Raw genomic sequence first — 17827 nt, 5'->3', positions numbered from 1 at the left:
AGAAAAAGATAGTAGCTAATTCGCCAGCATTTTCAGAATTGCAGGAGAAACCATGTGGGGCTTGTATGATGGGTAAGCAATAGCGCAAGGAATTTTCACAGGAGAGGAGAAATAGGGAAAAGACTCCTCTAGAGCTGGTACATGATGCTGATGGGTAAGCAATAGCGCAAGGAATTTTCACAGGAGAGGAGCAATAGGAAAAAGACTCCTCTAGAGCTCTTACTTTATTGTATTAGTCGACGATTATAGTAGGAAGATGTGGGTTTACTTCCTTCAAGATAAGGGTGAAGCTTTTGGCAAGTTTAAACAGTGGCAAAAGCTTGTGAAGAATGAGACAGGAAAGAAGGTGAAAGAATTTCATAAAGATCGAGGAAGAGAATTCCTTTCAACAAAATTTGATAGCTAATGTAATGAGAATGGCATCAAGTGCCAACTCTCCACTCCTTACACACCTTAGTAAAACAGTGTTATATGGAATGTCATAATTGGACCGTCGTGGTGGTGGAGATGGCTCCATGTATGCTAAAAGGGAAAGGGTTACAAGACACTTTTTGAGGGCTTAAGCAGTGAGCACAATAGTTTACATCCTCAATTGGAGCTACACAAGGGTGCTCAAGGGTATCATAAGAGGCCTACTTTGGTAAGAAACCTTCAGTGTCTCATTTTAAAACATTTGATTTGTGAATGTTATGTGCATATACAAGATGCATCTAGGAAGAAGCTTAACACGAAAAGTAAGAAGTATCTTTCTTGGATACATTCAAGAGTCAAAGTCTTATCGACTCTATGATCTAGAGGTGAAGAAGATAATCACCAGAGCCGAGATGTGGTGTTTATAGAGTAGCCACACTTAGTGGAGGAGACAGGTCCATCCACTCTATCATCAAATCAGAGAAATAGTCCACCATGATCCTAACCGATCATCCAAATTTCCTCTTAAGTAGGAGTTTTCTGAGTACGAAGACTCTCACACACCATACTAGCCTGTTGTTGCACCACATAGAAAGCCACTTCCAAAGTGGGCACAACAGGTTTTTGCTGAGTGCAACCCAATACCTGAGATGCCAAAATCTTCAACGGATGAACCACGTAGATCAAGGAAAATAGAGGAGTATTTGATCTCATTGTCAACATGCCACCTACATGATGTGGCTGCCTGAGATAATTGGAATAGTGAAGGAGCTAGCCACTTTGGACGAAGCCTTAGCACATCTAAAGTGGAAAGCCGTGATGCAGTTTGAGTATGACAACATCATAAAGAATAACACTTGGGAGCTAGTTGACCAACCACCAAATAGAAAGATAATTGGTACTAAATGGGTTTCGAAAGCTAAGTATAAGGCTGATGGCTCACTTGAAAAATACAAAGCTAGATTGGTTGCATATAGATTTTCACAAATGGAGGGTTTTGATTTTGCTGAAACCTTTGCTTCCACAACTTGCATGACAACTATCAGGATGGTACTTGCCTTGGCTACTCATAAATAGTGGCCAATTTTTCACATGAATGTCAAATCAACATTTTTGAATGGACATCTCAAAGAGGAGGAGATATATGTAGCTCAACCACTAGGTTTTGAGATGCCTGGATCAAAAAACAAAGTCTCCAGCATTGAAGAAGGCATTGTACGAGCTAAAACAGGTCCCAAGAGCATGGTATCATATGATAGATAAATTTTTTAAAAAATTGGGTTTATTAGAAGTGCTTCTGATGCTAACTTATATGTTCTAAAAAGACATGGCAAGATTGCTTTAGTTGTCCTATGTGTAGATGACTTAGACATCACAGGTGACAATGAAGAAATATCTAACAAACAAAGGATATGATGAGCTATAAGTTTGAGATGACAAACTTGGGTCTTATGCATTTCTGTTTGGGGACTAAGGTCTCGCAGGAGTCGAGCAAGATCTTCATATCATAGTAAAAGCATGCTTGGGAGATTCACATAGCATTTGGAAGATCGATTGCAAACCTATGTCAATGCCTATGGATGTGAGCATAAAGCCTTCTACAAGAGATTCTTCAACATTAATAGACATCAAGAAGTATAAGAAGCTGGTGGGGAGTTTAATTTTTCTCACTAACACTAGACTTGATATTAGCTTCACATTTGATGTTTTGAAAAAGTTTTCCAACAAGCCACGGGAGAGTCATTAAAAGCAAGGAATGCGAGTACTTAGGTACATCAGAGGTACTCTTAAGTACGACCTCACTTACAATGAAGGTGACACCTTATGGGTTACTGTGATTCAGATTGGGCAGGAGATTGTGATTATAGGAAATTAATTTTTGCATATTATTTTTTGCTTAGTTTCGATGCTTTCTCTTGGACCAGCACAAGAAGCAACCTATGGTGGCACTTTTTCTTCTATACAGAAGCTGAATACAAGCAGCTTGTTTTGCTGCTTTGTAGTAAAGCAATATGGCTAAGGAGGATTTTAGTAGACATGGGAGTTCATATAAGTGGGGCTATAGTCTTGTAATGTGACAACCAGAGTTGCATGGCTATTGCTAAGAACCTTGTGTTTCATACTTGAATGAAGCACATTGAGATTCAGGTATCATTACTTGCGAGAGTTGATTGAGGATGTGATAGTGGAGTTTAAGTACTGTCACTGTGGACCAAAACTATGATGACATCTTTACCAAGGCTCTTGGGAAGGACAAGCTCACTTGGCATCTTCATTGACTTGGCGTTGGGCCAAGAACATAATTTGTCTTCGGGTAGACATTGAGGGGTGTTGTTAGTAAACACTCACTTTTAGAGATTTAAAGTCCTAGTCGAGAAGGAAAAATACATGAGATCGTGTTTGCTTACAAGGAGCTTAAGCTCACCCTCTCCCCTGCATTCTTCTCATGGTATTAGAGATTTACACGTTGTTGGCGTGGATGTATATTATATGACTACTTCACATACAATTGTGTTATAACAAGTTAAGAGTACCGTTGTGTTAGTGGAGATTGCACATTTGTTGTAAGTGTAGTCTTTGCAAGTTGCTGCACATTGTCATGTCTACCAATCTCTCCCAGATTGTGAGTGAAAGCTAAAGATGCATAAAGAATTTTATTTTTATTTCAAAAGAGTTATTCTCATTAATTTTGATTTTATGCATAGAAAGATGCATAAAGGATTTAATTTTATTTCAAAAGTGTTATTTTTCTTAAAATTAAATTATGCATAAATAGATTCATAAAAACTCTTTATAATTTAAAAAAAAGGATCCTCTTAAATTCTATGTTTAAATTCTGTGAATAGAGGTGATGAGATGTGAGGTGAATAGATGTGATAAGATAAGATGTGAATCAGATAGATGATTGGATAGATGTGATGTGAATAGAAGTGATGAGAATATGAGATGAATAGATGTGATGAGATGTGATGCGAATCAGATAGATGATTGGATAGATGTGATGTGAATAGAAGTGATGAGAATATGAGATGAATAGATGTGATGAGATGTGATGCGAATCAGATAGATGATTGGATAGATGTGATGTGAATAGAAGTGATGAGAATATGAGATGAATAGATGTGATGAGATGTGATGCGAATCAGATAGATGATTAGATAGATGTGATGTGAATAGAAGTGATGAGAATATGAGATGAATAGATGTGAAGGAGCCGAGATTCCGAAAGAAAATGTGACTCCTCAACAACAGGTACACACTTTTAAGTCGTGGCATGAGAGAGCCAACAAAGTGATGTATTGGATGTTTGTTTTAGCGTATTAGATGCTATGATTGATCATATACAAGATGCAACAATACCTAAGGCTACATGGGATACCTTGGGTAAAATACGAGGTGTGTAACATAGTATCAGTGATTCTAATCTGAAAGTTAAAGGGCTTGTAGCAGATGCCCTCGGCTCTATCGGAGCTCCTATTGATGAGATGACTTGGTGAATGGGCTTGGCAAAGAGTATGATCAGTTTCAGATATATATCTGAACTTGGGAAAACTTTCCAAGCTTTGAGAATCTTATAGTCCTTTTTATTACTAAGGAAATAAATGTCAAGAGTAAATTGACTCCTAGAAATATGAAGGAGTAGGCCTTCAGCATAGAGACAAGTAGAGGTGGAGGTGCAGGTTGTTTGAAAAATAGAAATCATGGCCACCAAAACAACATTAACTGTACAAATAGGATGAAGAGGCCACTTTAGAGGTAGGGGAAGCCAGACAGGTTGAGGTAGATGGCAAACAAATATCAGAGTGAAAATAGCATGGAGTTCTATTATTGTGCAAACTAGGTTAATAGTAAAGGATTGCTATAACAAGTATAGAATGACATTAGAAATGGGAAGTTCTCTCGAGGGAATGAAGCAACCATAACTGTAGTTTACATTGTGAACAGAACTCCCACTGCAACAATTCATGGCATGATGCTTGAACAAAAGTTTAGTGGTAGAAAACTAAATTTCGCACACTTGGAAGTGTTTGGTTGCATTATATATAGAAGATGAAGTGAGAAGCAAACTAGATTGCAGTAATGCAGAAAAATGTATCTTTATTTGGTACTCTCTTGAGTAGAAAGGTTATAGATATTATAACACCACTACTCTTAAGATACGAGAGAGCAAGGATATTATTTTTGATGAGAGGAGTGACTGATATAAACAAGTGAAAAAATCCATAGAGGCTGATGTAAACAACAATGTGGCTATAGAGAGTAGCAACACATGTGCTTAGTGAACCTGCAATGTCCTCTAGTAGTGGGTCTATTGTTAGACCTTGGTTAAGAAGGTTGAGGTAGAAAACCAAGAATTCTAACACATCATTTGGTAGAACCATAGGTGAAATTTTTTTAGTAAATTCACATGTATCATGTGAGGAAAATGAGAAGGTGAATCAATCTTTCATAATGTCTGATATTTCAGCAAATCATTATTCATTTATTAATGGGGAGAGTGGCTTAGAATAGAGCCTTGATCAGGAATTTCAGATCCCAATTGTTGCTACAGGTATATAAAGCACCAAAGCAGTTGAGAACACCTGGTAGTAGCGATCCAAGTGTACATAGGTCTTTGAGGATCAGATATGTAGTGGGACAGGTTGAGATATGATGAGTATAAAGCCCACATGTTTTGATGGGTATATAGCCCATCATCATGTTGGGTATATAGTTAAAGCAATATAAGATGGGTGTATAGGTTGAGATATCGAGTTGGTAGGTTGAGATTTGATGGGTGTATAGCTCATCATTATTCTTTTATAATCAAGCAATATAAGAGATAGAAGCAACATGTTTGAGAAGGCTCTTAGATATAAGCATTGGGAAGATACCATAACTGAAGAGATGGATGCATTTGAAGCAAATGAGACATAGGAGTTACAGTCTTAGCCTAAGGAGCAGAGATGATTGGATGCAAGTGAATCTATGAAGAAGTAAAACAAAAAACAAATGGGTCTATGAGCGGGTACAAGGCAAGATTGGTAGCAAAAGAATATGCGTAGACTTATGGGATTGTAGGCCAATTTTAGAGTTAGGGTAGGAAAATTTATGCATCTACTCACTCTCATGACCTTTGGATAAGGATGGAGAATTGATAAGTCACACATGCACTTATGTTTACTATGCCATGTCAACTTATATACAAGTTAAATGAAACATGTGTATAGAAAGATGGTATATCTTACAGATACTTATAAATGGACCCTCTCATCCACTTTATTTGGAGCTTACATTGATAGACTTGAAGCCATGATGAATTTTCTAGTCAAGACAATATATGTAAGGATTGGACCCACAATTGTCCTTCATTAATGTGTTGATGATGTTATACTCATGACACACTTGATAGATTCGTGAAAGGACCTTTCCCCATCGTACTTTAGCAAAATCAATCCATGAAAGTGGTCAACATATTAAAATACCTTGATGTTGAAGCACCCTCGAACCATGTCATGTAGCAAGATTATGTGGACTCTCAAAAAGGGGCAAAATCAATCCATGAAGGTGGTTAACAAATTATATAACCTTTATGTTGGAGCACCCTCAAGCCACGCAGCAAGAGTGTATGGACACTCAAATTAGGGCACGGAACATGTTAGGTGTTAGAAAAAGTACGTTGCCAAAATCAAGAGTTAGGCTTGAAAGTGGTCTCTCTCAAATACCTTAGTGTATTACTCTATGGCATTGTAGTATGGAGAGGTTGCATCCTCTACACCAACACATGGTTGGACTAGAAAAGGTTCAAAAGAAGTCTCCAAAGCATCTTTGGAGTTAAAACAACAAAACGCCTTTCCACTCCTCCCCTCACAACAAAACCCCTTGCCACTCTTCACCTCACACAACAGAACCCCTTTCCCACCATTCCTCAACTCGAGTTATAATTCCATATCCATTGACCTCTTTAAAGTATTTATCAACTGGAAAGCTACAAACTAAAGCTTAGAAAACTACAAATTGCCAATGGAAATAAACAGGAGACGAGGGGCAATCAAACAGTTATGATGCTGCATCAAAAAAAAACAAGCAGGATGGAATTTTCGCATACGCATTACATTAGATCAGACAAACCGGGGAACCTAGAATTGGGGGTCGTAGCCGTTGGAGGCGGTGGCGAGGATGAAGAAGGCAACGGCGTGGCCGAGGGCGCCCCAGCCCAACACATCCACAATGGTGAAGCCAGCAGGGTCGTTGGTCTTGAGGAAGCTGGACACTTCAGCGGCGCGCGTGTCCCCAGCCTCGAAGTGAGTCACACCATTCTGCACGGGCAGACCAGCCTTGGCAATCTGGGACCTCTGGAAGGGCAAGAACACGATCCTTCCTAAGAAGAGAAGCGCCCCTGTGCTCAGGGTTATGATCACGGGCGCGCTTAGGGCATCGCAGCGCGTGCGCGCAACCCCGCGCGCACTCAAGGTCTTCGCTGCGAATGACATCCTGCCACCGACCATGCAGAGCGAGTCGATCTTGGAGGCGGCCCTCAGACCTGCGTGGGACTGCCCCTTCAAGACGGGCAGCCCGTTGGCGACCATAGCGGAGGACGAAGCTGTGCAAGAAGCCATCGTTGTACACTCCGAGGAGAAGGAGGGAGCCGCAATTGCTAGTGAAAATGGATGCTTGTGAAGGAGGGCAGTCTCGGCAGCTTCTTCTGTCTCTCTGCCTTTCCACCCCTCCCCCCACCGGATTAGGTTTGTGTGCGTCCTATTGGCTCACCCTTTTCCCTCTCGGATTGGGTTTGCCCCATGACTATAACATGGTCGAGGGCACATCATCCTTTTGTCTCCCATCGTATAAGTTCCATCAACATCAAATTTGAAGATCGCTTTAACAACATTAAGTTAAGAGGGAGGTTCTCACGTTGGGTTACAAGTCTCCCGCACTCCTACTACTCGCAAGCAACATTGGTAGGCATTGCCGGTTTGTATCCTTGGGCACCATCATGAGAATCATTGGGAAGAAAAACATACAACAATGTACTACCTTTAGACCATAAACACAATATATAGTGCGCTTTTGCTTCACAGAAGAGGACTCCCCAAGATATGATGACAATGCCCCCTCTTGTTGTGCCTACTACCGTTGTCCTTAACTAACAACTAATTGCAAAGATTTGCTTCGAATCAAAGGGGAAGAGATGGAGTTACCCTCCTTACCCATGTACTGTTTCCTTTGCTTATCTCTTGAGCTTGTTACATGAACTGGCATGTACGAACTAGCACTATGATACACCATGAGAAGAATGTGAGGGAGAGGGTGAGCTTGAGCTCCTTGTGAGCAATCTTCTTCACACACACACACACACACACACACACACACAAGACTTAACAAGCACACAAGAGAGAGATGGATGGCTATTTTTTTTCTTTCTTCATTGCTTCTCTACAACCATAACATAAAGATAAGAGTACATACTATAAAGGAAAGTACTCAACTACTCAAATATATAAAGTCTATAGTGTGAACCTGACTATATGAGTTAGTGCTATAACTATGTCATAACTCTAGTAAACCAAAGTGGTGGTTATCATATATCTTGTAAACCGCTGCTGGTAGCATATCAATCATAAACTCACCAACTATGCCCATGGTATAAGAGTGGAGGTTTCATCTAGGTGTGTCATCCATGTTCACACTAGTTGAAAGCTCGATATCTTAAACAATTAAGCAATACACAATCATTATTCCCCTTGCAAACATAATAATTATGACCTCTCTTTCTTCTTCACCCCTAATAGCCACCATACAGGCAGAAAACTAGGTAGGATCGCCAAGTGTTTATGGTTGAACTTCACAAGAGAGATAATGCTCGAGAATCATCTTGCCGTATTGCATTGCAACAGCAATAGGGGCATACAACGAGTGAAAAAAGATATTCAACTAATTAATTAATGGAGGAAAACTTAGATAACATTTGTCAGTGTTAGTAAGGTTTGACCTTAAGATCAAAAAAACCTTACTTAATATAATTTTTAGTCATTAATTATTGCGTTTGTAATTGAATAGTTGAGTGCATAATGATCGATAGTTAACATTTGTGTGTGCGAGAGATAAAGAGTTGTGCTCCCAAAAGGCACATATGAATGGTGCAATTCTCTAAGGTTAAATAATCATATAAATGCATAATCCACTAACAACAAGAGTTATGGATGACTAAATTATCTTCTATTCTTTTCTCTTCTCTACAACCATAACATAAAGACAAGAGTATATACTATAAGGAAAAGTAATCTCCTAACATATAAAATGGTTAGCTCATAGTGTCAGCTCAACTACATGAGCTAGCGCTATAGCTATGACATTACTCTAGTACACCAAATTGGCGATTACACAGTCTTATAAACTAATGGTAATATATATCACCCAAAATCTCACCAAACATACTAGTGGCATAAGGGTAGAGTTGTCATCTTGGTGTTTCACCCATATCCGCCCTAATTATCTATCTCAAGAAACATCATCATAGAAATCACCATTCAAGAAGATAGCCTTGATATCCAACTGATGTACATTCTAACTATGATGTATAGCTAAAACAATAATATACCTAATTATAGTCATAAGAGAAATGGGTACAACGGTCTCATCATAATATCTATACCCTAGTATTTATGACCTTCTCCTTAGCATAACCCTTTCAACAATAATTACATTGTAGCACTCAACACTAACATCAGCTTTATGCTCAAGCTTATAAACCCACTTCATACCAATGGCCTTTTACCATAAGATAAATCTGCTAAATACCAAGTGTCATTTTTTAGGATTAAGTCGTACTCATTCTACATGGCCTCTATCCAATGATCATTTTTTCCTTTGCTTCCTCAAAAGAAATAGGTTTCTCTTTAGTGCATATACTGGCAAGAAGAGCATGATCCATAACTGAATAAGATGCATGATGAGAACTTGCACGTCTCCATCTAATTTTATATATCTCACAATGTTTTCACACCAATCATTTTGGCATACTCTTAGACACCTGTATGGATACCCTTTCCTCAATGACATCCACCATATCATCCACAATTGCCTCATTAATATACTGATTTATGGGTTGAAATTTAAGCTAATTTTCACTTGGTATGGGCTGATTTGCAACACCTTTTTGAGCATCATTCATTTGCTCCACATATGGCTATCCCAATAAGAAAGGAGTGTATCAAAGATGTCTTGTGAGCATACATTTTGCTAATTTTTGCATAAAAGCATGGGCTAAACTAAGTTCTCAACAAAGATACCATCTCTACTCACTAAAATCCTCCTTGTGGCTGGATAGTAGAGTTTATACCCTTTTCTTTCTGAGCTATATCCTACAAAAATTCATTTTACTGCCTTATCATATTAAAATTATTACATTGTTACTCAGGCAAAGAGTATAGACAAGAGAACCAAAAAACATGTAAATAAGCCACATAGGGATTCCTCCTACCATTCCAAGCTTTATTAAGGGGTATTTATTTGCAGGCCTTGGTGAAGCACTTGTTTAGCACATAAACGGTATACATAATTGCCTTTAACCAAAAAACATGAAGCAAATCTTAGCCTTTAACCATGCAACATGTCATCTCTATGAGATCTATTTTTCCTCTCAACCACACCATTTTGTTGAGGTAAATAAGGTACAATGCATTGATGTTTTGTGCCTCTTAGCTATATATACATGAACTCTTTTGATATATACTCCCCCCTCGATCTGAAAAAGGGTGCCAACTTTACATGTAGACACATGTTCAGCAATAGAAACAAAGTGTGTAAATCATGTAAAAGCCTATATCTTTGCTTTCATTAATGGATACACCCAAGTGTGCAGGTGTGCTTAGAGTAGTCATCAATAAAGGTCGTCACACAAAGTAGCTCATGATCAATGGTGTCCTCATAAGACCACATACATTACTATTTATATGCTATATTTTATGGATAGCCCTTACTACTCCATCTTTTCGGAACAATGCATGTTACACCTTGCCCAAAATGCACCCCTTACAAACATGTTTAATAGGGGGCCTCAAGATTTTGTAACTCTGACACCATCTCTTGCATTTTAAGGTGCAACAAACTACCAAAATTCAAATGACCAAAGTAGGCATGCCATAGCTTTACGTCACTCAAAACACATGTAGAAGTAACTATGTGCCAATCTCTCATACATGTCTAGCCTAGAAAGCCCATAGCTTAGAGCACCAACTAATACCATATGAGGTCTCCATCATTCCGATCACTCTGATCATGAACTGTAAACCTTTCATCAATAAATCTAACCACTAGGCTTGCCCTAGTATTGGTAGAGAATGACACACTAAGTTCTTTTTAATGCCTCAAGAACAAACAAGACTTCTGAGAGAATTATCACACTATTTGCATAAGTGAGTACAACCTTACCAACTCTTTTCACTGGATGTGAGGAGTTGTTTGCACATGTGACAATGCCTCTTTGAGGAGAAGATTCAAGAGAGGAAAACAAATCATGTTGAGAAGTAATGTGCTTACTAGCACCACTATCAAAATACTAGACATGTTGGTCTATTATTGACATACATGCATATGTCATGTGGACAAACCAATCACGATTGTCGTGTACAATGAATGCCCAATCATCCTATGCATAATAGTCACCATTGTAGTGCATAATGTGCTTACTAGACATGTTGATCTATTATTGACATACATGTATATGTCATGTGGACAGAAGAGTCACGATTGTAGTGTACAATGAATGCCCAATCATCCTATGCATGCATGTATACATCATGGATAGGAGGCTAACCTACCCTAAGAATGTGAACATGGGAGCATTGGAACATGCTCTAGTGGGGCAAGGGTTAGGTCTAACCTTGGGTTGAGGTTAGGGTCAGGCAACCAAGGGTCACACATGGAAATGGAGAGTCAAGAGTTACTTGAGGGCCCTCCTATATAATAGGGGCATGGGGCATTCTCAAGGGATGTTCTCTTGTGTAGAGCATTGTGTCTACTGTCTTGCCATTTCAAGCTAGAGCTAAGTGCTGCTAGAGTGAAGTGATGTCTCTTGGTGGTATGGAACACTAAGGTAAGATATGTGATACTTCATTGTATTTATGTATGCACCCTTGGGCTCGGGGGTGGTTGGGTGGATGAGTATATGCATGGTTACTGGTTTATGCATTTTTATGCATGGTTATTAGCTACAGAGATCTTTAAGGTTTTAACAGTGGTATCAGAGTGGTCTTTAGTTAATTTTTGATGTTTTTTTCATCTTATTTTTCTCTCATTATTCCAAAAATTTTAGCATTTTTAAGTAAATTTTAAACATTTACTAAGCAAAATAATAATAATTTGGTTTGTTTTGGTGGTCTATGCGTTGGAAAAGTCAATATACTAGTTGGAACGTGGTGCTTCTCAACTTGGATGACGTATCGATGTTGTGGGAAAATTCCCTGAGTGGGAATGCTATTTTTCTTTATTTTTATGGTTTAAATAAGCATTTATAGATTTTTAAAAAACCAAAATACTGCACATGATAATGTGGATATTTTGCTAAAAAAGGATTCCCCTACATCTCAAAAAAAATTAAGAAATTTTCTCTAATTTTTAGGACATTATTTGAGCATTTTATGGTTAAAAAAACATTTTTAATGCATTTTTACGAGTTTCCCGCCACATACTATCAAATTTTTGCCGATTTTCTGCTGAATTTTGGTAGGGGGTAGAATGTTGATGCATTGGGTTCTCTCCCATGTGCGTGACATAGTTTCTATCTCTTTTATTGGAATTTTTCTTCAATTTTTCTCACCCGCATGGAAACACCCCTTATATGGGTAAGCTTGATTAGTAAAATAATCATGATTATTGTATAAACATAATTAATGTTTAATCTCCATGATTAACAGAGAAGAGAGGAAGGAGATGAGAAGAAGAGTTGAAGTCCTTGCTTAGGTGGTGAAGTCAACTGAGAAGAGAAGCTTTTGGCTTCTTCTTCTCCCACTCCCATTTGCACACAGACCGGGGGGGCGGGGGGAGTTTTTTTTTTAAATTTTTTGCCATCGACGGCAGCCTACGTCCCATTATTAGCTTCATTTTAAAAAAAAATACATAAAAGCTTCATAAAGCTTTGATTCAAAAAAAAAAATTTAATGTAGCTTTTTCTTTTTTGCGCATAGCCCGGCGCTTGGGGGGGGGGGGGGTTGTCCATTGCAACCTGCAAAGTCCCTTGTTTTTCTTCAAAAAAAAATTTAATCTTTAAAAAAAATCTTATTGTTGGAAGCTTTTAATAAAGCTTTGATGGCTTTTAATCAAAAGTTAATTACTCTTTAATTAAAGTTTTAAAAAAGAGAAAAAAACACTTCTCTTCATGATATATTGTTTAAAATTTTTTTTTGATCTTGAACCCTTTGACCTTTGGGGTCCATTTTTTTAACCTTTCAAATTCCGGTATTTTTTGTCTTTTCATTTTCCAACAACCCTTGACTTTCCGTATTCAGCGATGACCTTTTGGGTTTCGAATTTTTTGACTGTTTGTATCCTAATGCGTTCGGGGTGCATTAAAAGTTTAAAAAAATTTTCAAAAATTCATGGAAAATTAAACAAAGGTTATTTCAAATTTTTGGAATATCTAGGTTTGGTGATCGGCATGTGGTGCGTCCATTCGGGCGCCCGTGACCGTTCAAATTCTTTTAAAAAATCTTTTTTTAAACCCAAAAAATTAGTAAATTCATTAAAATTATAAATTTTAATTGAATTTGAGAATTGTCGGGTGGAATTGAAAATTTTCATATTCAATGGGATTCTTGGGGTAAATTTTTAATAATTACCAAAAATTAGAAAAATTCTAAAAAAATTTAAAAAATCCTAAAAATTGGTATTTTTAAAATTTCAATTGTATTTTGGCAAATTTTATTGCTAAAAGTTTCTGAAAAAATTTAGATTTAGAGTGCCATAAGATAGAATTTGGTGGATTTCAAAATTAGTAAATTTTAAGACCCTAGGAAAATAAGAAAAATTATGAAAAAATCGTGATAATTCTTTTTTCTCGAGAATTTAATATTTTCAGGGGTTATCTAGTGTTGAAGTATGTTTTTTACGTGCTAACATTAGATAGATGCAGATTATTTGTGTTTAATTAATACGAGTATGCCTCGTATTTCTAGTTGTTTCTGTTTGGTTAATTCTAGATGGTATTTTCATGATTTTTTTTACCGTTGTTTAGCCACCCACACCAAATGCTAATTAAAGCATTTTTTCTTATGTGTAGTCAGTTCTAGCGAATTGATTAGCTAGATCATTTTGGTCAAAAGAGGGCAAGCGAAGTTGAATTTGAGTGAATCGTGATTTTTAAATAATTTTATTATAATGGCTTGTTGGAATTAGGGTTGTAGGAAAGCACACCAAGCTTGGAGAAGAAGAAGCAAGAATGTACATAACACACAATGTATTAGATTGTGTCAATGTACAAAAGATAAGTTAGCCCTAGAATGATGGGCGTATATACAAGCCGGGGGAAACAACCTCCTAAAGAGGGAAAAAGTGCCCTGGCAGTCCTCAGTGTGTTCACACACATCACTGCCTATATATATGGCAACAAATTCCCCTTGGGAGTGATGGTGTGAACGAGAGCTGGCACTCATGTGTATAGGGAAGTGCCATGCCCGAAGTAGATCAGTCCACAAAGGGGAGCAAGCCCAAAGCTTTACGGAAAGCTTTGAACTTCTCACGAGGAAGCGCCTTTATGAAAAGATCAGCGAGGTTGTCCTGTGTTGGCGCATAGGCCAAGCTGATCTCTCCTACTGAGAGTCTCTCCCTGACATAGTGATAATGCACCTCAATGTGCTTTGTGCGAGCATGAAAAACTGGGTTTCTCGCAACTGCCAATGCGCTCTGACTGTCAGTGTAGATAGAGGTGGGAGACTCCTATCCAACACCCAAGCCGTCTGAGCCACACACACCCAACCGTAGCTGTGAAAGCTGGCCTGTACTCAGCTTCACAACTAGAAGTGGCCACAGTAGGTTGCTTCTTGCTCAACCAAGATATGCATGAGCTATCGAGCATGAAACAAAAACCACTTGTGGACACTCTTGTGTCATAGCAACCAGCCCAATCTGAGTTCGAAAAAGCATGTAAATCTGGCGGCAACGATCCCCCCTTGGGATAAAACAACCTAAGATGTATGGTGCCACTCAAGTAGCCAAAGATACGTTTAATTGCCTTCCAATGCTGAGACCCTGGGCTATGCATAAATCTGCTCACCTGTGAGACTGCAAACTAAATGTCCGGCCTCGTAATGCATACATAAATGAGGCAACCAACAGCTGTCTGATAGAGTGTGACATCAAAGTGATCTCCAGCATCATGAAGACTCAACTTCAAACTTGTCTCCATTGGAGTAGCAATAGGCTTGCAGTCTTCAAGGCCAAATCTCCGTAATAATGTCAAAGTGATCTCCAGCATCATGAAGACTCAACTTCACCATTGGAGTAGCAATAGGCTTGCAGTCTTCAAGGCCAAATCTCCGTACTAATGTCTCAATATACTTTGTCTGACACAAAGCAATACCTCCATCACATTGCTTAAATTGTATCCCCAAATAATGATACAAATGCCCCAAATCTGACATCTCAAAAGAGGCATTCAAATCAGCCTTAAAATCAGCAATATGACTCTCATTTGGTCCTGTGAGCAGCATGTCATTCGACATAGAGAGCAATGATTAGATGTACATCATCCACATGTTTAACATACAAAGTGCTTTCTGTTGGACTATTCTGAAAACCATGTGCAGTCAAATATGCATGTATCTTTTCATACCAAGCTCGTGGAGCTTGCTTTAAACCATATAAAGCCTTTCTCAACCTGCACACTTTGTTTTCCTGCCCTCTTTGAACAAAACCACGAGGCTACGATACATGCACCTCCTCATGCAAATCTCCATTCAAGAACGTAGTCTTTATGTCCAACTGATGTACATTCCAACCATTATGAGCTGCCAATGCACAAGTGCTATGAATGGTAGTCATACGACAAGTGGGAGCAAAGGTCTCATCAAAATCAATGCCTTTTTCTTGAGCATAACCCTTTGCAAAACAAGTCTAGCCTTATAGCGATCAACACTGCCATCTGGCTTTCGTTTCAACTTAAAGACCCACTTACATCCAATGACCTTTTTACCAATAGGCAAATCACATAAAGACCATGTACCATTCTTCATTATGGCATCACATTCACTTTGCATTGCAGCCAACCAATTTTTTGATTTTTATGCCTCATCAAATGAAAGAGGTTCTTCCTCTTCACACATACTAGACACAGCCAAAGCATAACAATCTGATGCATAAGAGGCATGCTGAAAACCTGAACGAGTACGACTAGAAATAGGTGCATCACCACCACGAGTTTGTCGCCTATGTGCTTGAGGCCTTGCTGCCTCTCTCTATGTTTAGTTGCATTGCCTGCAGCTTGATTGTAGCATCTGCTCTGTAATGTCTGAGTCGGTAGTAGAGCACCGTGATAGGGGACTCACCATTTGATGTCGCCGTCTTCCCGCTTTCTCTCTGCAGCTTCCACCGTCCTCATCACTGCTTCAACAGCCGTTTCTTTCCAGCCCTTTACTTGTGATCCCAATCAACTTGTCGCCTGGCCACACTGAACCGTGATACACCCTTGCATAGCTACCTCTAATCCCAATGGTGCTTTTTATTTCAACCCATCTATGGGCTGCTCCTTCTGTGTTCAACTTCATCTCTATCATGGCCCTTCATGCCATGAGAACCATGCTCTCATTCACGAATTGATCCTTATGCCGATTTTAGTGCAGCTAGTGCTTCCTCACATCATTTTGCATCATTCAATGCTTCCTGCCTTAAATTGTGCCTCTTTCAAATTGGCATCTCTTCATTGTAGATGCCCTCAACTTGCCTCAGCCTTTTACATGAATGAACCTCCTCCTTAAGGTTTACAAAGCCATCCATATGGCTATGATAAGCTTCTCATTGAGCCAAAAAAAAACTGCATGCTTCTCCCTTGCATGCATCCATTCAAGGGTGCTTCTTCACATGGTCTCTCAAATGAAACCATAGGTGCATAAACATGTGGAAACTGCCAAGGTTTCCATCCCCTTCTTTGCTCTCTTTCATTGAGCAAACATCAACAAGTGCATCCTCTTCTTGATGCACACACATGTGAACTCCATTGAGTTCACCATCTCTCTTGCCATCATCTTGACAAGCATACACCTCCACACAAGATTCATGGGATACACAAATCCCATAGATAGCAACCCTTCATAGAGCATTCTTCCATGCTCAAACACAAAACTTCAAGGTAAAACTCACAAAACCAACCTTCTTGAGGCATAATCAGCAGCATATCTTCTCTTGGCAGCTTCTCCTTGACGATGATGAAGACTCCATAGCCTTCATAATGCTGAAATCTCCATTTTCAGCTTCCTTGATGATGAGCAAGCTCTCCATGTTGCAAAACTCCATTTGCAACTCTCTTGGGCAACTTCTATGCAACATCCTTGTTGCAAATCTCCTCTCAAATCCTCACAAATGCAAATCCAAATGATAATATGAGTGTGCATATTTTTTTTTTCATAATAAGCTAAAAATAATGCTTAATCAAACAAACACACAAACAAACTAATATACATAATAATCACCATGACCAAGAGCCCACCCAAGCTCTGATACCATGTTAAGATTCTAGAAATGGGATTGATCATGGTGAAGGACATAGATTAAGCATAAGATTAAGGTGGATTAAACCACACTAAAAACTCCATGAGAGAGAGAGAGATTGCACACTCAACACAATTCCCTTGTATTGCATATCACAATGAACCATACAATGATATAGGCTCTCTAGCCTTATCCCACTTTACACATCATCATCCATGTGGCACTCCCTTTTCCACTCTTTTGGTTAACTCTCACACACCATGCAATATTACATGTGGCATTCTTATCTTGCCACAATATCTTGCACCTCTAGGGTGCTTTCCCACATACACACAACACCATGATTACATCTCTCAACAGGGTTTAGGGTTTAGGATTTAGGGATTAGGGTTTAGGGAAAAAAGATCAAGGTACCTCATAGATGTGTATTGATTACAAACATCTTAACAAAGTTATAATTAAAAACAAATACCCATTGCCTAGATCAGACGATCTTATATTGATAGGTTGCAAGGAGCTAAGTATTTCACAAAGCTTGATTTACAAACCGGTTATCATCATATCTGTATTGCAGAGGAAGATGTTCCTAAAAATGCTTTCAGGACACATTATGGCCATTATGAATTTTGTGTTACCCTTCGGTCTCACTAATGCACCAACAACTTTCCAGCAGATGATGAATGATATATTTCGGGGTCTGTTAAGAAAATGCATGATGGTTTTCTTGGATGATATT

General features: G+C 38.7%; 1 protein-coding gene across 1 annotated transcript; it reads right to left on the bottom strand.

Moving 5' to 3' along the window:
- Positions 1–6465: 6465 nt before the first annotated feature.
- On the bottom strand, positions 6466–7165 carry LOC147615535 (photosystem I reaction center subunit V, chloroplastic-like). The gene has a single exon (XM_086779633.1). The coding sequence runs from the start codon at positions 7008–7010 to the stop codon at positions 6531–6533; it is 480 nt and encodes a 159-aa protein (XP_086635759.1). The 5' UTR covers positions 7011–7165; the 3' UTR covers positions 6466–6530.
- Positions 7166–17827: the final 10662 nt, after the last annotated feature.

The sequence above is a fragment of the Cibotium barometz genome, chromosome 40, assembly GCF_041138505.1.
Source record: "Cibotium barometz isolate CiBa-2024 chromosome 40, ASM4113850v1, whole genome shotgun sequence".
NCBI classification, from domain to species: Eukaryota; Viridiplantae; Streptophyta; class Polypodiopsida; order Cyatheales; family Cibotiaceae; genus Cibotium; species Cibotium barometz.
The sequence above is the reverse complement of the archived record's forward strand: the minus strand, read 5'-3'. Positions and strand labels throughout refer to the sequence as shown.

Excerpts from the sequence above, each read along its gene's own strand:
- LOC147615535 (XM_086779633.1), bottom strand. The coding sequence starts at position 7,010 with ATGGCTTCTTGCACAGCTTCGTCCTCCGCTATGGTCGCCAACGGGCTG.